Source organism: Nuphar pumila, chromosome 4, assembly GCF_984573655.1.
Source record: "Nuphar pumila chromosome 4, dmNupPumi1.hap1.1, whole genome shotgun sequence".
In the NCBI taxonomy this organism is placed as follows: domain Eukaryota; kingdom Viridiplantae; phylum Streptophyta; class Magnoliopsida; order Nymphaeales; family Nymphaeaceae; genus Nuphar; species Nuphar pumila.
The window spans coordinates 108,959,199-108,983,013 of NC_143252.1; the positions used below are offsets into that span (position 1 = coordinate 108,959,199).

The 23,815-nt window shown below is 35.8% G+C and overlaps 1 protein-coding gene across 1 annotated transcript in view; it reads right to left on the reverse strand.

The window, feature by feature from the left end:
- Positions 1–227: 227 nt before the first annotated feature.
- Positions 228–23,815, reverse strand: part of LOC149840500 (truncated transcription factor CAULIFLOWER D-like) — a 29,117-nt gene continuing 5,529 nt past the window's right edge. Inside the window, exons 2-3 of the mRNA XM_090003186.1 lie at positions 1,947–2,019; positions 228–688 (exon numbers count right to left, since the gene is read on the reverse strand). Coding sequence (XP_089859312.1) covers positions 557–688; positions 1,947–2,019 — 205 coding nt within the window. The 3' untranslated portion in view covers positions 228–556. The remainder of the gene's footprint in view (positions 689–1,946; positions 2,020–23,815) is intronic.

Genomic DNA, 23,815 nt, shown 5'->3' on the forward strand with positions numbered 1-23,815 from the left:
TAAGTAATTGGAACTATTTAGGGTTCTCAACCTACAAACCAACTCTCAACTTACCAATCTGCTCTAGAATACAAGTAGGCCGCACATTCACACAGTACCACGAAAGAAACAAATGTTGCACCCTACACCCCATTTGGAAAGAAAAATTTCTGTAGAGAATATGGAATAACTTCACTGAGAGAGTGGGGACATGGAGGATGGATCCAAAGGACTGACTATGACTGTGATAGTCAACTCAGACCTTGGTTTGGTCTCTTACATTTAATAACTAGCGATTTATCACAGAAATTATGTACAAGTAGGATATACATGCAGTCATGTAATTCTTAGAGAGTATATAAAACGGCCCAACTGAAACATACTAGCTAATAGCTGAGCCAGAGATGCTTGACAACAGAGCACATAAGACTGCCATGCATGGTTACAAGATAAACCCCAGACCACCATAAGAGCAAAAAATGCATCGACTAGTGAGAGGCTCTGCACAAAAAGTGGTTCGCCTCTTTTTTTATGACGAAGTGACTCCATATTCCTTAATGCATTATCATACAGCTGGCTAGTGTCGGCAGATATCATCAAAGAGTTGGAGCGTGACTAAATTTGCTGGAAGTTCCCTGTGTACAGGCTCAGGCTCAGGCTCAGGCTCAGGCTCAGCCAAATCTTCAGCCTGTTGCAACTGCATCTGTTTCTGTAAACGCGCTTAAAGAGCACATAAGTTGAAGGATTATATATAATTTGTTTGCATTTTCCAAACTCTTGCTTTTCAATTAGACATTCTTGATAGCCATTCAAACCATGATCTCCAGAATTTCAAGTTCAAACTTCAGCAGTGACAGCAAGCAAAAGAACCATAAGATTTTAAACAAAGAAAATTTTTGTAAGCTAACATACTAATAAATATGTATGCTACTATTTTGTTGCCATAGACAGCATCATAGCTCGAAAGCACTTTAATAAACCTTATCAAGAATAGGAGGATAATAAAAACATCATTAACCACCACAGCTCAATCTAAGTGTGGATTTCTTGGTTAAACTTGCTACATGAAACTTTGTAATGATCAAGGAGGCCAGACTGGGACAGAGGCCTACACACAAATATTCACTTTCTGATCGTGATTCATGAAACTTTGCATAAGCTGTCCTACTATGGATTCACTTTGTAATGATCAGATTCTGCCCTAAATTGTGCCACTTTCGGGATTCTAATGACGACAATGACATGTATGACAATTCTGAGCCAAATTAGCACCAAAGTGGAACTATGGTAGTTTGAGTACAGGGACTGGCATAAAGCATGATTTTCTAGAATCCAGGTAGTTTTGCTCAAGAATGGTTAATTGGTATCAAGTGCAATAGAAAAGTCACCAAGGACTTTAGGCTTTATAGTAGCAAAAACACACATCCAGGCAATTGATGACCATTTGAGAGAGAGACTAAGCTACAAAACATATATATTACCTTATCCGAGGCCAGAAAAATAAACTTATAACTGATCACAAGTGAAACGGAGTTCTTCAAGAACTTCAACATGCTAATTGAATTTTCAAAAGTAGGAAAAGATTACCTGTAGGAGACCCAACTAATGTTTTCTGATGCTGGGCTTTACAGGGTAATAAAATTCATCCATTATAAATTTCTTGTAACTAAGAAATTTTATAATGGCTACATCTAAAAACAAATGCATAGTTCTTCGTTATGTAAACAACATATTTGCAAGCAACATGTTTAGGGATCCATGAACGATAATTGTTCACGCTGCAAGCACACGATAATTATGTTTGCATATTGCAACTATCACAGATCAAATAAGGATAAAACTCCTAATGCTGCATCATCCACCCTAACCATACAATCTATGATGAATGACATGTTAGTGGTACATGTTCAGATGTAAAAATATATTATTTTTTTACAATGATGACATTAAAAGAACTCAGTTCTTACCTTTTCTTCAGCCTTGATGACATCCTTTTCACAGTTTACATGTGCTTGATAGTGATCAAATGTCTCCGTCACACTGAAATGGAGGAGTGACATCTTTAGTTTTCATTGTTTGATGTCTGGTAATTCCAAGTGATTGTGCAACCAAAATATCTCTACTATTCCAAATATAAATACAGAGTAAAATACAGAAAACTACAATTAAACTCCCAATGTTTTGGAATTAATGGTACAAAAGACAATGTGAGAAATAATAGTTCATGACTGAATTTAGCATATACCACATGCATTGAATTTTGATCTCAAATTGTATGGAAATGGGATAAATAATGCATTCAAGCTACTATGAAAAGGCACACAATCCATGCATGATCTAAGAAATAAATGTGTGTGTGTATGTTGAGATTACTCAGTTGTTAGATGTCGCACCTGGAATGATCATAGAAGAGGAGAAGTGAATATAAGATTCAAGTTAGATAGACACTTCAAAAATCATTAGTAGCTTGAAGAGATGAGTCATGATAAAGATCTACATGTTAAACCTCCCTCCATCGCTGAACATAATGCGTATTCTCTTGGAGAAGAATACTCCTTTCAACTGTATTTGGTATCTCCAGTGTATAGGAAATTCAATGGAACTTCATGATGTCATAAATAAACTTGCAAGTTGGAACCATAGCCAATTTGAAGAGTTAAATACTCTATTCATAGGAAGCGTGCTTCCCACTCGCTTCCCTTTTGTTTCTCATGCGATTCCTGTCACTTTTCACTTGTTTCTTTCCCCTTAGTTTCCCTCTTATTTTTTGTGTTTCTCTTGTTAATATTTATATTTTTTGTTTCTCCTTTGCTTCCAATTAGCTTCTCCCTCATTTCCTTCATGTTTATTTTTTAGCTTCTCACACACTTTCACACTTTCTTCCAAAATGAATCCCATTTCACGCTTCATACGACTTTTTAAAACTCGCTTCCCCGCTTCCGCTTCATGTATCGCTTCTCGTATTCATTTTTTTTTCATAAAACAAAATATTTGCAACCAAAAAATTTTATTTTTGTATAATTAAAATGAAGTTTAAAATGTTTTCCTACATGTGAGATGTTTTTCAAGGTAATGGATGGGATAGCCTGTTGTAAAACCAAAATTGACCCCCAAAAAGTAAAAAATATAGCTTGAGATGAGAAGAATACTAGTAACCTTTACAAATGCATTTTTTGCTTTTGAGTAAACCATTTTGTTAGTACAAGAAAGTCTTTAATGAGTTATGCTACGAGAATCAAAGTATAGTTTGAAATCGTTTGAAAGTACTAAGCAGAAACTACAAATTCAAACATTGAACCAGTTTTTAATTGGTTGTGAAAAGCTCTAAAGAATGAGAATTTCTTAACAAATTTACATAATAAACATATCTTACATGTTTTTACATCACATTGGAATTTAAGCATAATGCTTCTTGCATGATTTGAGTGATCAATAAAATATTATTTTTTTAAGCCTTCTTTTTGTGTATCCCCTTTGTGGGACTTGTGGGTGTGTCCATAGTGACCACTTTTGTGCTTGTCCACTTTTGGTTTTGGGTGGACTTTTGCTTATGATCGAAAGCTCCTTGATTCTTCACATGAATTAGATCTATAGGATCATATTGTTCGTTAGATATTATAATGTATTTTTTTATGCATTCTTTGTGCATTATTGTGAGCTTAGTAAAATAATATTTTAAAAAGAAAGTGTTTTTTCTCACCCTTATGTTTTCTTGCCTTATAGGCATGTATTTGTGCCCTTTGTGGCCTTGAATGTGGATTTGTGAGAATTAATAAAATTAATATTTTAAGTATTGTATGTTCTTGCCTCGGTGGCATTGTAATTATTTCACTATTGGTTATTTCCCTCTTGATTACCATCTCATTGCGTTCCTTATAAGGCCTTATGTTTTTTGAATTTTTGATGCATATTATTGTGTCTTACATGTGGCCTCATAAGTTTTTTTAGTGACTTGTTTGCATCTTGTTATATGATTGACATACCGGCTTTTGTTTATAACCTCTTTTTCAAAGTGGTTTTTGAGGTTTTCTTGTTGACTTCTTTTGGCTATAGTTTAGTTCATTATTTTTTTATTCGATATATCCATTATTATTATTCGGCCTTTTCGAGGTCAGTTTTGTGCACCTCAGTGCTGTGGAGCCAGAGTTAGTTGTTGGGTGAGTCTAAACAAATTAAAACATGGGACAAGTAGAAGGCTAGTCTAAACAAATTAAAACACAAGACAATGAGATGCAAGACAAAAATGATATCACCAAGACAATGTAACAAGAAAATAATTATATTTTTATAAAAAATTGAATAAACAAAGATCATAGGAAGTGAAAACCTTTTGATATCCTTTGAGTTTTTCTCCAAAGTAGTTGCAAGCACCAACACAAAGAAAAGGAGAGAACAGTTTAGGGCTGCAATCACAAGTTTCCTCAATGGAGGATGTGCTAATGGTCATGTATTCCTTTCCTTTTCATTTTCAAGATACTTTATAAATCTGCCTTCAAAAGTAATATACAACAAAAAATAATAACAAGGTCTAAATAGAAAACAAACAATGGCCAGATACAACATAACTGAAACACGTCTCAACAGTTAACCAATACAGCCAATAAAAACAGTTAGTAATGATTATAGATAGCATTCAAGACAGTAGTCTCAATGTGTTCACCCTAATGTCCTGTTTGCTTATAGAACCTCGAGCTCTCTCTTTATGACCCCTCTATTCTTCCTTCTCATCTTATTTGATTTCTGCAAGATCTAGGAGCTAATCTCTTCTTATCTATCGTTTGAAAACAAAAACCCAGCTTATGGAAAATTTCGCCCAAAATGTTCAACTTCTACTACAAAAATCTCCACCCAACATACCAACCCAACCTTGCATTTATCGTCTGTCTTGCAGTGATTATCTAACTACAGGTTCCTCTGTGTGCAGCTCTTCAAAAATTGAAGAGTTCCAAAGAAAGGAAGCTTCCTTTTAACACAAAATTCCAACTCATATAAGTTGCATGAAAAGGGCGTTAACTATCTAAACTGCAGGGTTTCACCTCCATGTGCCACACTACATGGGATTGAAAAGGGTGCCCAAAAAAAGAAGCTTGCTTTGAACTCAAAACTCCAAGTCATACAAGTATGAAAAGGGCTTACCTTCAAACAATTAAAAAAATAAAGAAGCACCAATAAAAGGTTGGGTTGATCTACCTTCTATAATGTGATATCCACCAAGAAGGGACGAATCCAAGAGTCTTCAATAGCACGAACACAAGGCACAAAGGCACTCACAAAGGCCACTAAGCGCTCACACACATAGCCCACTAAGGGCACCAAAGAGAGTACACACAACACTTAAAAATAATATTTTTATTAATAATCTCATTTCAATATGCTTGGTTCTTTAATGAGACTTTAATGGCGCTTTGGTTGTCATAATATAAAATGGATCTCAGAATCCCATCTCACAACTCACTAAAAGATGTATAATTCACGTCACTTCTGAAGTAGCTGCCGCCATAGAACCGTACTCTGCTTTTGTACAAGATTTGACTACAGCTTTTTGCTTCCTAACACTAAATTTCTTCCAACAAACACAATACACCAATACTTGTAATGAAATATCAAAGAAGAATACAATAACAAAGCAACAATAGGCAAACAACAGGCAAACAACAGAGTGCACAAGCACTAGGCCACTAAGGGCAATACACAATACAATACATAAAAGAGCACAAGCACAATTAAAAAATAATATTTTATTGATCTTAAAATGCTTAAGAAAATCATCAAAAAAATATGGGAGAGATCCCATATATATATATATACATGAAAGAAGAGAAAAGGGCTAACTCAACTAGCCCAACAACTAGTTGGGCTTAGTCCCAACGGCTATACAAAGAAAGCCAAAAATGCCGCTAATAGGCATGATCTATTACAAAAATAAATAATAAACACAAAATAAATAGAAAAATTACATAAAAAGCCTAGTTTACAAACTATGAAAAAAGTAATATATATATATATATATATACATATATATATACACACACACACACACACACGAATACAAAATAATATATTTTAACACTCCTACTCAAACTTATGGTGTGATAACTGACAGTTTTTCAAGGGAAAATATAAAGTGAAGAGAGTAAAATGCCTTGGTGAAAAAGTCCACAAGTTGATACTCAGAAGACATATAGGGCAACTCTATCGTTCCTCTCAAATACACTTCTCCAACATAGTGACAGTCCATCTCTATATACTTTGTTCGTTCATGGAGGCAACTCTTGTTGTCTCAACCAAATAATGTGAATAGTTGTCGTTGCCATGGCACGATATGCTACAGCCCCACTAGGATCCTCAACACTGGAAGCAACCAAGGAGCTAACCGACTCTAGCTCACACCTAGCCGAGTGGTAGGCACCTTCAAGCCCAAGCTCATGCACCCAGTCCTTTCTTCTATTTATGTTCTCCTTAGTGCTCTTAAGCACTAAACAAGCAGATTTAGACAATTACCCTCTGATCAAAATTAGCCACCCTTGACTCAATTACAAGTAAAATACAAAAGATTCAAATATTTACAAAACTTAACAATAAAACAGAAAATTACAGAATCACATTGTATCTGTCCACAACTTGGGCACAACAAAACTATAAGAAAGAAGCAGATTCAAATAAACACTAAGAAGACTCTTTTGAAGTCTGACATGCAGAGAATATGTTGTCCAAATTCGAGCTCAAATGCACAAGCCAATTGTGAGATGCACAAGCTGAAAGTACGACTCCAGATAAGTCTGTGTGCAGTTTCCAGAATTGTACAGTTCACCAAAAAACTACAACACCAGGCTTCAAATGGCAAAATTCCCTCGCAACACCCCTGTCTAATCTACTCCATACACTTCCAAGTACACGTAAAGATTAGGAGAATTGCTTCACACAAATCGCCGGAAGCATACAGTCTCCTCTGCACAGCAACTGCACTACTGTTCACTGGAAAACAGTGATTTCACCCATGCACCGCCCAGACCAACTCAAAATACATATAATTTGGAGCTCACACACCAAAATTGATGCCAATTGCACGAACATAAGCGGAATTATGTGAATCTAAAGAGAATAGTCTGAGATCATGCTCTGTTCTACATAAATGAAGGAGTCACAGGATTGCGATAGGAATGCCGAGATACACAGACCTCTACGCAACATGCAAATTCTCAAGTATGATCTACAGACCCTGAGGATCAAGATCCACACAAGCACTCTGACAGAATTCTTGCCAATTTGCCAAAATTCCTGCCAAACAAGAGAAATAGGCTGAAATGAGGGAGACCAGATTTCGATGGGAATGCCGAGATACTCAGTCCTCTACACAACGTGAAAATGCTCAGGTAGGGTCTATAGACCCTAAAGATCAAGATCCACAGAAGCGCTCCTACTAATTCCTGCCGAAAAAGAGACCGACTGAAATGAGGCACACCGAATGTGCTGAATGGCACAGAATGTTTACGCACTCGATCTGAAACAATTTCAGCTAGAATTACGGGCGATCTGATCTCAAATCTTTAGATCTAAGGTAGATCTAGTGTGCTCAACAGAGTTCGCGGCTAATTCAAACAAGTACAGCAGGAATTCTATTAAGAATGGCCAAAATTTACTCACTATTGGCTAGCGGGTAGGTAGATCCAATGTTGTACCATACAATATCGTACAATATGTATCGTTACTATGGGAAATAATGATACACTCGTATCACAATACGAGTGTGTATCATATTTGTATCGTATGTATCGTACAATACATTCCGATATTGTACCATATCATATGATACACCTTCGACGCACTTTAAAAAGGGCCGCATCATAAATTTTGTTTTTGGATTCTAAAGACCTCTTGAGGGCCGAATCCCTCATTTGTATAGAGGCCATTAGAAGGGTATCCATGCACCCTAGGAGTCGTGAGAGCGACTTGGCGGCCAATTTGTGCAAAAGGAAGAGGGCTTCTGCGGTTTGCTCAAGTGCATTTCCACCATTTTTTCACTCAAGAAAGTGGGTTAAGGTAAAAAAAACTTATTCTTTGCTTTTTTATTGAGCTTAATGATGATGATGATTGAGGTTATATTTTAAAAAAAAAACTTGGTTATTTAACAACACTTAAGTGTTCATAAACTTGGTTATTTTGTTTTTGTTTATGTAATATGAAAGTATGAGTTTTGTAGCATATTATTAATTGCAAGATATTTAATATGTTGCATTGTTCTTGTGAGATAGTTGGTGTTTGATGATGAAAATTTCGACTTTTTTTATAAAAAATGTATGAAATTTTATCTCATCCAACTTTGAATACGTAAGTCTCTACTTTGGGCCTTATAGTGGGTCCAAACCACTCCAAGAGTGCTTGAACAAAGTGTGCCCAGTCTGTTTTTCCACACACTAGCTCAATTTACGCCTCAATTGAGTCATGGGACTCTGGTAAAAACACTATCAACTGGTTCATCATTGTGCAAAACTATAAATATTTTTAAAGCTTTGCATTTGAGTGTCGGATGTCATTTATGATGACCCTTATGGCATAGGCCTTTGGACCTTCTCTCAACCAACAAAGAATACATTAAAGTCTATATTATGGGTTTAGACTCTTTCACTTAGACGGATTGCTTTGCCAAGTGTGAAAACTTTATTTTTTTTGAAATCCAAATGTCTAGTTTGCTTCAAGTTAGTCTCAACGAATTTCATTTTTTCTTCCACTAGCAAAGCCACCTTGAAAGCCCCTTCGGGAGTTGACACATTGGATGCAAACACTTCTATACATAGCTCATCCATTAGGCCACCCACATAATACCCCAACAAAGTCTTTTGGTGAACATGTGGAACCATAGCACACGGTTCCTCATATTCGGTTTGATAGTTTTCTAATGATCCCTTTTGTTTGAGCTATAGTGGCTTCGAAACCTCTGCAAGAGAGCTGGAACAATGTGTGCCCAATCATTTTTTCCACGCAATAGGATCAATTTACTCCTCACTTGAGTCTTAGAACTCATGTAAGTCAACACTATCAACCAGTTCATCATTGCCCATAAGCATAAACAATATCAAATCTTTGCATTGGAGTGTCAGGTGTCTTTTTTTATCACTTTAATAGCATAAGCATTTGGACCTTATCTCATCCAACTTAGAATACGTAAGAGTCTCTATTTTGGGTTCAAAACTTTCGCTTTGCAATATAGCACCGAAAAGTTTGGAAAACTTTATTTATTTTTTTAAATCCAGACATGTAGTTTGCTTCAAGCTAGTCTCAACTAATTTGTTCTTTTCTTGTACTAACTTATACACCTTCTAAGCCTCTTCTACCTTGTAAGCCTCTTCAAAAGTTAACACATTGACTGCAAGCACTTTTAAAAGTAGCTCGTTACGGCACCCACATAAGACTCAATCAAGGTCTCTTGATCAACATGTGGAATCATAACACATAGTTCCTCATATTCAGTTTGGTAGTCCTCTAATGGCCACTTTTGTTTGAGTTCCTTTAGAGCAACATGGTAATTTACAAGTATAGTAGGACAAAACAACATGAAGAGAGATGGAACAAAGGGCGCCCGGTCTGTTTTCCAACGTTCTAGGCTCAATTTAATCCTCACTAAAGTCTTGGGACTCTTGTATGTCAACAACATCAACAGATTCATCATTGTATATAACCATAAACATCTTCAAATCTTTGCATTTTAGTGTTAGGTTTGATTTTTCATTACCTTGATAGCATAGGCCTTTGGACATTCTCTCGCCCAACTCTGAATACCTAAGAATCTCTACTTTGGGGTTAGTCTTTCGCTTTGCTTGATTGCTTTGCTAAGTGTGGAATATTAATTCTTTTCGAAATTTGGATGTCTAGTTCTCATTAAGCTAGTATCCATTAATTTCTTTCTTCCGCTTGCTTAGCGACATTTTAAGCCCCTTCGGGAGTTGACACATTGGCAATTAAACAAGGTCTCTTGGTCAACATGTGGTATCAGAGCACATAGTTCCTCATATTCAGTATGGTAGTCTTTAATTGAACCCTCTTGTTTAAGTTGCAATGGGGGAAACATGATAATTCACTAGTATGATTGGTCAATCCCCCTTTAAGAGTGCTTGAACAAAGTGAGCCAAGTTTATTTTTTTTCACGCACTAGGCACAATTTAATCCTTAATCGAGTCTTGGGAGTCTTGTAAGAAAACACTATCAACCAGTTCATCATTTTGCATAACCATAAACATTTTCAAATCTTTGCTTTTGAGTATCAGGTTACTATTTATCACCTTGATAGCATAGGCCTTTGGACCTTCTCTCTTCCAACGGACAATACATTAGAGTCTCTACGTTTGGCTTAGACCCTTTTGCTTTGCCGGATTGCTTTGCCGAGTTTGAAAACCTTCAATTCTTTTATAAACCAGGATGTCTAGTTTGCTTCATTCAAGCTAGTTCAACTTAATTTCTTCTTTTTGTCTACAAGCTTAACAACTCGACACATAGTTCCTCATATTCAGTTTGGTAGTCTTGTAATGAACTCTCTTGTTTGAGTTGTTTAAGGGCAACATGGTAATTCACTAGCGTAGTAGGTATAAACATTTTCACAAGGGCTACAAAAAAGTGTGCCTGCAGTGTTTTTTCACGCACTAAGCTCAATTTACTCATAACTTGAGACATGGGACTCTTGCAAGTCAACACTATCAACCAGCTCATCATTGTTGATAACCATAAACATTTTTTAAATCTTGGCATTTGAGTGTCGGGTGCCATTTTTTATCACCTTGATAGCATAGGCCTTTGGACCTTCTCTCTTCCAACTGAGAATACGTAAGAGTCTCTAACTTGGGCTTAGACTTTTTTGCTTTGCCATATTGCTAAGACTAATTCTTATCAAAATTTGTATCTCTAGTTTGCACTAAGCTAGTCTCCACTAATTTCTTTCTTCCGCTTGCTTAGTCACATTGTAAGCCCCTTCAGGAGTTGACACATTGGCAATCAAACAAGGTCTCTTGGTCAACATATGGTATCAGAGAACATAATTCCTCATATTTGGTTTGGTAGTCTTTCATTGAACCCTTTTGTTTAAGTTGCATTGAGGTAACATGGTAATTCACTAGTATAGTGGGTCCAATATGCTCCAAGAGTGCTTGAACAAAGTGTGCCAAGTTTATTTTTTTCCACGCACTATGCTCAATTTACTCCTTAATTGAGTCTTGGAACTCTTGTAAGAAAACACTATCAACCAATTCATCATTTTCCATAACCATAAACATTTTCAAATCTTTGATTTTGAGTGTCAAGTGACATTTTTTATCACCTTGATAGCATAAGCCTTTGGACCTTTTCTCTTTCAACTGACAATACGTAGAAGTCTCAAAGTTCGGCTTAGACTCTTTTGCTTTGCCGAGTTTGAAAAACTTTAATTCTTTTTAAAATCAGGATGTCTAGTTTGCTTCATTCAAGATAGTTTAACTAAATTTCTTCTTTTTGTCTACAAGCTTAACCACCTAGCACACAGTTCTTCGTATTGTTTGGCAGTCTTGCAATGAACTATTTTATTTGAGTTGCGTAAGGGCAACATGATAATTCACTAGCGTAGTGGGTCCAAACATTTTCACTAGGGTTGTACAAAAGTGTGCCCACTATGTTTTTCCATGCACTAAGCTCAATTTACTCGTAACTTGAGACTTGTGACTCTTGCAAGTCAACACTATCAACCGGCTCATCATTGTCGATAACCATAAACATTTTTAAATCTTTGCATTTAAATATCGGGTGCCATTTTTTATCACCTTGATAGCATAGGTCTTTGGACCTTCTGTGTTCCAACTTGGAATACGTAAGAGTCTCTACGTTGGGCTTAAACTCTTTCGTTTTGCCGGATTGCTTTGCCAAGTGTGGAAGACTAATTATTTTCAAAATTTGGATATCTAGTTTGCATTAAGCTAGTTTCCACTAATTTCTTTCTTCTGCTTCCTTAACTACATTGTAAGACCCTTCGAGAGTTGACATATTGGCAATCAAACAAGGTCTCTTGGTCAACACGTGGTACCAGAGCACATAGTTCTTCATATTCAGTTTGATAGTGTTTCATTGAACCCTTTTGTTTAAGTTGCAATCGGGCAACATGGTAATTCATAAGTATAGTGGGTCCAATCCACTCAAACAGTGCCTGAACAAAATGCTAAGTTTATTTTTTTCCACGCACTAGGCTCAATTCACTCCTTAATCGAGTCTTGAAACTCTTGTAAGAAAACACTATCAACCAGTTCAGCATTTTGCATAACCATAAACATTTTCAAACCATTGCTTTTGAGTATCGAGTGCTCTTTTATCACCTTGATAGCATAGACCTTTGGACCTTCTCTCTTTCAACAGACAATACGTAAGAGTCTCTACGTTCGGCGTAAACTCTTTTGTTTTGAGTATCGGGTGCCCTTTTATCACACTGATCTTAAATCAAGATGTCTAGTTTGCTTTATTCAAGCTAGTTTAACTTAATTACTTCTTTTTGTCTACAAGCTTAACCACGTAACACATAGTTCCTCATATTCAGTTTGGTAGTCTTGCAATGAACCCTTTTGTTTGAGTTGCTTCGGGCCAACATGGTAATTCACTAGCATAGTGGGTCCAAACTTTGTCACGAGGACTATAAAAAAGTGTGCCTGCTATGTTTTTTCATGTACTAAGCTCAATTTATTCGTAACTTAAGATTTAGGACTCTTGTAAGTCAACACTATCAACCAGCTCATCATTGTTGATAACCATAAACATTTTTAAATCTTTGTATTTGAGTGTCGAGTGACATTTTTTATCACGTTGATAGCATAGGCCTTTGGACTTTCTCTATTCCAACTGGGAATACGTAAGAGCCTCTAACTTGGGCTTAGACACCTTTGCTTTGTCAGATTGCTAAGGCTAATTCTTTTTGAAATTTGTATCTCTAGTTTGCATTAAGCTAGTCTTCACTAATTTCTTTCTTCCGCTTGCTTAGCCACGTTGCAAGCCCCTTCAAGAGTTGACACATTGACAATCAAACAAGGTCAATTGGTCAACATATGGTATCAGAGAACATAATTCCTCGTATTCAGTTTGGTAGTCTTTCATTGAACCCTTTTGTTTAAGTTGCATTGGGGCAACATGGTAATTCACTAATATAATTGGTCCAATCCACTCCAAGAGTGCTTGAACAAAGTGTGCCTAGTTTATTTTTTTCCACGCACTAGGCCCAATTTACACCTTAATTGAGTCTTGAGACTCTTGTAAGAAAACACTATCAACCAATTCATCATTTTCCATAACCATAAACATTTTCAAATCTTTGATTTTGAGTGTCGTGTGACATTTTTTATCACCTTGATAATATACACCTCTGGACCTTTTCTCTTTCAACAGACAATACGTAGAAGTCTCAAAGTTCGGCTTAGACTCTTTTACTTTGTCAGATTGCTTGGCCGAGTTTGGAAAGCCTTTAATTCTTTTTTAAATGAGGATGTCTAGTTTGCTTCATTCAAGATAGTTTAACTCAATTTCTTCTTTTTATCTACAAGCTTAACCACTTAACACACAGTTCTTCGTATTGTTTGGTAGTCTTGCAATGAACCATTTTGTTTGCGTTGCGTAAGGGCAACATGATAATTCACTAGCGTAGTGGGTCCAAACATTTTCATGAGGACTGCAAAAAAGTGTGCCCAATCTATTTTTCCACACACTAAGCTCAATTTACTTGTAACTTGAGACTTGAGACTCTTGCAAGTCAACACTATCAATCGACTCATCATTGTCGATAAGCATAAACATTTTTAAATCTTTGCATTTGAGTATCAGGTGCCATTTTTTATCACCTTGATAGCATAGGTCTTTGGACCTTCTCTGTTCCAACTTGGAATACGTAAGAGTCTCTACTTTGGGCTTAAACTCTTTCGTTTTGCCGAATTGCTTTGCCAAGTGTGGAAGATTAATTCTTTTTGAAATTTGGATATCTAGTTTGCATTAAGCTAGTCTCCACTAATTTCTTTCTTTTGCTTGCTTAACTAGATTGTAAGCCCCTTCGAGAGTTGACATATTGGCAATCAAATAAGGTCTCTTGGTCAACACGTGGTATCAGAGCACACAGTTCTTTGAATTCGGTTTGATAGTGTTTCATTCAACACTTTTGATTAAGTTGCAATCGAGCAACATGGTAATTCACAAGTATAGTGGGTCTAATCCACTCAAACAGTGCCTGAACAAAGTATGCTCAGTTTATTTTTTTTCACGCACTAAGCTCAATTTACTCCTTAATGGAGTCTTGAGACTCTTGTAAGAAAACACTATCAACCAGTTCATCATTTTGCATAACCATAAACATTTTCAAACCATTTCCTTAGAGTATCGGGTGCCCTTTTATCACCTTGATAGCATAGACCTATAGACTTTCTCTCTTTCAACGAACAATACGTAAGAGTCTTTGCGTTCGGCTTAGACTCTTTTGTTTTGCCAGATTGCTTTGCCGAGTTTGGAAAACTTAAATTCTTTTTTAAATCAGGATGTCTAGTTTGTTTTATTCAAGCTAGTTTAACTTAATTACTTCTTTTTGTCTACAAGCTTAACCACTTAGAACATAGTTCCTCATATTCGGTTTGGTAGTCTTGCAATGAACCCTTTTGTTTGAGTTGCTTAAGGCCAATATGGTAATTCACTAGCATAGTGGGCCCAAACATTTTCACGACTATAAAAAAGTGCGCCTAATTTGTTTTTTCATGTACTAAGCTCAATTTACTCGTAATTTGGGACTTGAGACTCCTGCAGGTCAACACTATCAAACCACTCATCATTGTTGATAACCATAAACATTTTTAAATCTTTGTATTTGACTTTCTCTATTCCAACTGAGAATACGTAAGAGTCTCTAACTTGGGCTTAGACTCCTTTGCTTTGTCAGATTGCTAAGGCTAATTCTTTTTGAAATTTGTATCTCTAGTTTGCATTAAGCTAGTCTTCACTAATTTCTTTCTTTTGCTTGCTTAGCCACATTGCAAGCCCCTTCAAGAGTTGACACATTGACAATCAAACAAGTTCTCTTGGTCAACACATGGTATCAGAGAACATAATTCCTCGTATTCGGTTTGGTAGTCTTTCATTGAACACTTTTATTTAAGTTGCATTGGGGCAACATGGTAATTCGCTAATATAGTGGGTCCAATCCACTCTGAGTGCTTGAACAAAGTGTGCCTAGTTTTTTTTTTCCACGCACTAGGCCCAATTTACACCTTAATTGAGTCATGGGACTCTTGTAAGAAAACACTATCAACCAATTCATCATTTTGCATAACCATAAACATTTTCAAATCTTTGATTTTGAGTGTCGGGTGACATTTTTTATCACCTTGATAGTATACGCCTCTGGACCTTTTCTCTTTCAACAGACAATACGTAGAAGTCTCAAAGTTCGGCTTAGACTCTTTTGCTTTGCCGAGTTTGGAAAACTTTAATTCTTTTTTAAATCAGGATGTCTAGTTTGCTTCATTCAAGATAGTTTAACTTAATTTTTTCCTTTTGTCTACAAGCTTAACCACTTAGCACACAGTTCTTCATATTGTTTGGCAGTCTTGCAATAAACCATTTTATTTGAGTTGCGTAAGGGCAACATGATAATTCACTAGTGTAGTGGGTCCAAACATTTTAACTAGGACTGTAAAAAAGTGTGCCCACTTTGTTTTTTCATGCACTAAGCTCAATTTACTCGTAACTTGAGACTTTTGCAAGTCAACACTGTCAACCAACTCATCATTATCGATAAGCATAAACATTTTTAAATCTTTGCATTTGAGTATCAGGTGCCATTTTTTATCACCTTGATAGCATAGGTCTTTGGACCTTCTGTGTTCCAACTTGGAATACGTAAGAGTCTCTACGTTGGGCTTAAACTCTTTCGTTTTGCCGGATTGCTTTGCCAAGTGTGGAAGACTAATTATTTTCGAAATTTGGATATCTAGTTTGCATTAAGCTAGTCTCTACTAATTTCTTTCTTCTGCTTGCTTAACTACATTGTAAGCCCCTTCAAGTGGCAATCAAACAAGGTCTCTTGGTCAACACGTGGTATCAGAGCACATAGTTCTTCATATTCGGTTGGATAGTGTTTCATTCAACACTTTTGCTTAAGTTGCAATCAGGCAACATGGCAATTGACAAGTATAGTGGGTCCAATCCACTCAAACAGTGCCTGAACAAAGTGTGCTCAGTTTATTTTTTTTCATGCATTAGGCTCAATTTACTCCTTAATCGAGTCTTGGGACTCCTGTAAGAAAACACTATCAACCAGTTCATCATTTTGCATGACCATAAACATTTTCAAACCATTGCTTTTGAGTATCGCTTGCCCTTTTATCACCATGATGGCATAGACCTATGGACTTTCTCTCTTTTAACGGACAATACGTAAGAGTCTCTACGGTCGACTTAAACTCTTTTGCTTTGCCAGATTGCTTTGCCGAGTTTGGAAAACTTAAATTTTTTTTTAAATAAGGATATCTAGTTTGCTTCATTAAAGCTAGTTTAACTTTATTACTTCTTTTTGTCTACAAGCTTAACCACTTAGCACATAGTTCCTCATATTCGGTTTGGTAGTCTTGCAATGAACCCTTTTGTTTGAGTTGCTTTAGGCCAATATGATAATTCACTAGCATAGTGGGTCCAAATATTTTCACGACTATAAAAAAGTGTGATTGGTATGTTTTTTTATATATTAAGCTCAATTTACTCGTAATTTGAGACTTGGGACTCTTGCAAGTCAACACTATCAACCCGCTCATCATTGTTGATAATCATAAACATTTTTAAATCTTTGTATTTGAGTATCGAGTGCCGTTTTTTATCACGTTGATAGCATAAGCCTTTGGACCTTCTCTCTTCCAACTAGGAATACGTAAGAGTCTCTAACTTGGGCTTAGACTTTTTTGCTTTGTCAGATTGCTAAGGCTAATTCATTTTGAAATTTGTATCTCTAGCTTAAATTAAGCTAGTCTTCACTAATTTTTTTGTTCCGCTTGCTTAGCCGCATTGTAAGCCCCTTCAGGAGTTGACACATTGGCAATCAAACAAGGTCTCTTAGTCAATATATGGTATCAGAGAACATAATTCCTCGTATTCGGTTTGATAGTCTTTCATTGAACCCTTTTGTTTAAGTTACATTGGGGCAACATGGTAATTCACTAATATATTGGGTCCAATCCACTCCAAGAGTGCTTGAACAAAATGTGCCTAGTTTATTTTTTTCAACGCACTAGGCCCAATTTACTCCTTAATTGAGTCTTGGGACTTGTAAGAAAACACTATCAACCAATTCATTATTTTGCATAACTATAAACATTTTCAAATCTTTGATTTTGAGTGTCGGGTGACATTTTTTATCACCTTAATAGTATAGGCCTTTGAACATTTTCTCTTCCAACTGACAATACGTAGAAGTCTCAAAGTTTGGCTTAGACTCTTTTGCTTTGTCGAGTTTGGAAAACTTTAATTTTTTTTTTAAATCAGGACGTCTAGTTTGCTTCATTTAAGATAGCTTAATTTAATTTTTTCTTTTTGTCTATAAGCTTAACCACTTAGCACACAGTTCTTCATATTGTTTGGTAGTCCTGCAATGAACCATTTTGTTTGAGTTGCGTAAGGGCAACATGATAATTTACTAGCGTAGTGAGTCCAAACATTTTCACGACTGTAAAAAAGTGTACCTGCTCTGTTTTTCCATGCACTAAGCTTAATTTACTCGTAACTTGAGACTTGGGACTCATGCAAGTCAACACTATCAACCGGCTCATCATTGTCGATAACCATAAACATTTTTAAATCTTTGCATTTGAGTATCGGGTGCCATTTTTTATCACCTTGATAGCATAGGTCTTTGGACCTTCTCTCTTCCAACCCAGAATACGTAAGAGTCGCTACTTTAAACTTAGACTCTTTCGTTTTGTCGAATTGCTTTGCCAAGTGTGGAAGACTAATTCTTTTCGAAATTTGGATATCTAGTTTGCATTAAGCTAGTCTCCACTAATTTCTTTCTTCTGCTTGCTTAACTATATTGTAAGCCCCTTCGAGAGTTGACATATTGGCAATCAAACAAGGTCTCTTGGTCAACATGTGGTATTAGAGCATATAGTTCTTCACATTCGGTTTGATAGTATCTGATTGAACCCTTCTGTTTAAGTTGCAATCGGGCAACATGATAGTTCACAAGTATAGTGGGTCTAAGCCACTCAAACAGTACCTGAACAAAGTGTGCCCAGTTTATTTTTTTCAACGCACTAGGCTCAATTTATTCCTTAATTGGGTCTTGGGACTCTTGAAAGAAAACACTATCAACCAGTTCATCATTTTGCATAACCATAAAAATTTTCAAACCTTTGCTTTTGAGTATCAGGTGCCCTTTTATCACCTTGATAGCATAGGCCTTTGGACCTTCTCTCTTACAACGTACAATACGTAAGAGTCTGTACGTTCAGCTTAGACTCTTCGCTTTAACGAGTTTGAAAAACCTTAATTCTTTTTTAAATTAGGATGTCTAGTTTGCTTTATGCAAGCTAGTTTAACTTAAGTTCTTTTTGTCTACAAGCTTAACCACTTAGCACATAGTTCCTAATATTCGATTTGTTAGTCTTGCAATGAACCCTTTTGTTTGAGTTGCATAAGGGCAACATGATAATTCACTAGCATAGTAGTTCAAAACATTTTCACTAGGGCCGTAAAAAAGAGTGCCCACTCAGATTTTCCATGCACTAAGCTCAATTTACTCGTAACTTGAGACTTGGAACTATTGCAAGTCAACACTTTCAACCAGCTCATCATTGTCGACAACCATAAATATTTTTAAATCTTTGCATTAGAGTATCAAGTGCCATTTTCTATCACCTTGATAGCATAGGCCTTTGGACCTTCTCTCTTCCAACTGGGAATACGTAAGAGTCTGTACTTTGGGCTTAGGCTCCTTTACTTTACCGGATCGCTTTGTTGGATTGCTTTGCCGAGTTTGGAAAACTTTAATTTTATTGCTTCAAGCTAGTCTCAATGAATTTCTTCTTTTCTTGTACTAGCTTAGCTACATTGTAAGCCCCTTTGGGTGTAGACACATTGGTACAATCACTTCTATACATAGCTCATTTGTTAGGCCACTCACACAAGACTCAATCAAGGTTTCTTGGTCAACATGCAAAATCATAGCTCATAATTCCTCATATTCAGTTTATTAGTATTCCAATGGGCCCTTTTGATTATGTTGCTTTAAGGCAACAAGATAATTCACTAGTATAATAGGTCCAAACCATTGATAGCATAGACCTTTGGACTTTCTCTCTTCTAACTAGGAATACGCAAGAGTTTGTACTTTGGGCTTAGACTCTTTCGCTTTATCGGATTGTTTTGTCGAGTTTGGAAAACTTTAATTCTATCGCTTCAAGCTAGTCTCAACAAATTTCTTCTTTTCTTATACTAGCTTAGCTACGTTGTAAGCCCCTTTGGGTGTTGACATATTCGTTGCAATCACTTCTATACATAGCTCATTCCTTAGGCCACTCACACAAGACTCAATTAAGGTTTCTTGGTCAACATACAAAATCATAGCTCATAGTTCCTCATATTCAGTTTATTAGTCTTCCAATGAACCCTTTTGATTGAGTTGCTTTAGGGCAACATGATAGTGGGTCCAAAACACTCCAATAGTGCTTTAACAAAATGTGCCTAGTCTATTTGTCCATGCACTAGGCTTAATTTACACCTCAATTGAGTCTTGAGACTCTTATAAGTCAACACTATCGATCGACTCATCATTGTGCATAACCATAAATATTTTCAAATCTTTGCATTTGAGTGTCGAGCATCATTTTTCATCACCTTGATAGCAGAGGCCTTTGGACCTTCTCTCAACCAACTGAGAATATGTAAGAGTCTCTACCACGGTCTTGGACTCTTTTACTTTGTTGAGTTTGGAAAACTTTAATTGGTTTTGAAATCTAAATGTCTAGTTCGGTTCAAGGTAGTCTCAATTAATTTCTTCTTTTCTTCCACTAGCTTAGCCACTTTGTAAGTCCATATGAAGGTTGATGTTAAAATTTTATATATATAGTGTGTGTGTACATACAAATGTATGCATATGCATTATATACATTTATACATATGTATATATATATATATTATATATGTATATATATATTACAACAACAACAACAACAACTACGCCTTCATCCCAAAACAATTGGGGTCAGCGATATGAACCAAAAAAGAAATTCATTTTGGGTCTTCCACATGAATCCTTTTCCTCCAATCATTTCTATCCAACGCCATGTCCTCGGTGAGGTTCAAAGCATTCATATCCTTTCCTATCATCTCCATCCAAGTCTTCCTAGGCCTACCCCGACCTCTTTTAACTAATATATTTTCCCATTTCTCCAACCTTCTAACTGGAGCATCATTAGGCCTTCGCCGAATATGTCCAAACCACAGTAAACGATTCTCTCGCATCTTATTTTCAATGGGTGCAACACCTACCTTCTTACGTATCTCTTCGTTCCGAATCTTATCTTTTATTGTATTTCCACACATCCATCTAAGCATCCGCATCTCAGCTACACTCATTTTTTGAATATGATGTCTCTTGGCAGCCCAACATTCCGTACCATATAGTGAAGCGGGTCTAATAGTCGTCCTATAAAACTTTCCCTTCAACCGCAATGGCATTCTACGATCGCACAACACTCCAGTAGCACTTTTCCATTTCATCCACCCAACCTTTATCCTATGATTTACATCTCCATCAATTTCTCCATACTTTTGAATGATGGATCCCAAATATTTGAAATAATCATTCACCGGTATATCTTGCTCACCAAGCTTCACTACACTCCCATCACTACTTCGTTGCTTACTAAACCGACATTCCATATATTCAGTCTTACTCTTACTCAACTTAAAACCTCTAGCTTCCAATGTCTGTCTCCATAATTCTAACTTAGCATTAACCCCAGCTCTAGACTCATCAATCAAAACAATATCATCAGCAAACAACATACACCACGGTACATTTTCTTGAATTGATCTCGTAAGCTCATCCATCACTATCGCAAATAGGAAAGGGCTTAAAGCAGATCCTTGATGTAACCCAACCGTTATCGGAAAATTGGTTGTCACCCCTCCACAAGTGCGGACATTGGTTACTACTCCTTCATACATATCTTTAATTATACTAATGTACTTGAGAGAAACACCTTTCTTCATCATTGTCCACCAGAGAACGTCCCTAGGTACTCTATCGTATGCCTTCTCTAAATCAATAAAAACCATATGCAAATCTTTGTTCCTCTCTCTATATCTTTCAATAAGTTGTCTAAGAAGATGTATAGCTTCCATAGTTGATCTTCCAGGCATAAAACCAAATTGATTCTCCGATATCATGACAACCTTCCTCAACCTAGACTCAATCACCCTCTCCCAAAGTTTCATAGTATGACTCATGAGTTTTATACCACGATAGTTTGTGCAATCTTGTATATCACCCTTATTCTTATATAAAGGCACCAAAGTACTCTTCCTCCACTCATTAGGCATCTTATTTGTTCGCCAAATCAAGTTAAAAAGATTTGTCAACCATTCTAAACCTTTCTCTCCCAAGCATTTCCAAGCCTCGATAGGTATACCATCTGGGCCAACTGCCCTTCTTGATTTCATTTTCTTCAAAGCCTCTGCAATTTACATAATATATATATGTATATATATATATATTATATAAATATTTTCATTTCTTTTATTATTTTTCTCTTTTTATTCTAGTTCCATTTGAACTAGTCAACATATTTGTTGACTCGTTTCATAGCCATTGGGGACGGTCCATCAGATACAAATAGAGCAGTTGGACTAGCTCCAATGACTCTATTTGCGTTCTTTGTGTTCTCTCATGTATATAAATAGGTGTGAACCCCCTCTTTTTGTATGATGCTTCTTGCATATTATCATCAATAAATTATTATTTTGTTTATGTTCTTGTGACCCCTTGTGTGAGTGTTTGTGAGTGTACCCTTTTTTGTGAGTTGTGAGTGAATCCCATAGTGAATTTCTTGTTTATGATTGTTCACTTTTGTATCAATTTGGTGAACTTTGTTGGCGACATTTGAAGACTTCCATATATTTACATGGTATCAGAGCTTGGTTGAACTTAGTTCTTTCTTGTTCGTGGGATCTATTAAGATGGATGTATTTTTTGTACACACACACACATATATATATATATTATTGTAGTTCTTTCTTATTCTTGGGATCTATTAAGATGGATGCATTTTTTGTACATATATATATTATTGTATGTATATATAAATATTATATATATATGATTAGTCAATATTGGTTGGCTTCTAGCTGTTGGAGAGGGTGTCTAGATTTTTAGCCATTAGACTCTCTCCAATGGCTAGAAGAGGCTTTCTCTTCTCCCTTTACTCTCTTATCCCCTCAATAAGTGGGTGTGTGCGTACGTGAGGTTTGAGAGAGTGTACGAGTAGTTTTTAGTGTAATGAGTGTTTTGAGTGATTGTAGTGAGATTTTGTAATTATGCATTTCTTTTGTATTATTTGAATTTCATTCTTAATGAAATTAATTATTTTTCAAGTCTTGTGTTCCATTATTATTTTTATGATGAATATGTATTCAAATACGTTGTATTTGTTGGTTCTTGATTCATTCCAGAGTGCATCAGGATTCATGTCATTCTCATGACATGGTATCTTGGTCTTGGTATCATGTTGGTGTTTGTTCTTCTAAAGAAAACTCTTAATTGATGAATGACTTAGACTTGATGATCTCACATTCCGGTATGTGTTTTATATTTGGTAAAGTGTCTGGTAAAATTTTAAAAACTATTTTTGGTATGTTATGTCGAAAAAAATTGGATGTGTTTTTTAAATTAATTGAAATTATAGCTTTCTTTTAAATATCCTTTTAAATATATTATTGTTTTGTTGGAGCTTGTGCAAACATGTTGATTCAAAGTATATTTTGAGTATGCTAGTACTTTTGTTTTAACAAAACATGTTAAAAATTATGTACTACGTAAATATGTGATTTTTTAAGAATTTTAAAATTATAATTATATGTTTTTCATGTTTCTTGCTTTGGTGTGTCCTTATACACTTGTTGTGTTTGTCAGTTTAGAGCTTTGGTGGATACTTTTGTTTTATCCTATCATTAATAAAATATTATTTTGTTGTGTTAACCATCTTGGGTGAATTTAGTGTGTGGGCCCATCTCGTGCCTTGTGCATATTCTTTTGATGCTTTGGTGGAACTCTTTGAGTGTCCACTTTGTTGATTTGGTGAACATCTTTGAGAAACCTTGTTTCCCTTCATGTTAAAACTTATTTTTTTAAAATCCTTTTTGTTGAGTCTAAAGTGACTTTATGTGTTTTGCCCACTGATGATTTATTGACTTGGGTACTTGTGCCCCCTTTCAACTCTTAGTGGTTTCTTTCTTTGATATTTTATATCATGATTCTTAGAGATTTTATACTTGTTGCAAAATTTATTGTATAACATATGTGAGTTTGTAATTAGAAAAAATTACGTATTAAACATCTATATAAAAGATCTTCATGAATCTCTAAATATGTGCCTTTATTATCTCATAGTAGATTTATGAATTAGATTAAGCTTATTAAAACTATTATTTTTGTCTCCTTTATTAGATCTTTGGGCCTTGGTGAATGTGTCCCTTGATTGGTAAATTTATGAAAGGTAAATCTAAAAATTTCATCTTCTTTGTGTTGATTGCTTAAAATTGAACATGATCCTTGTTGATTGATTGCTTGTTCAAATTTGTGAAAAATGGTCATCAT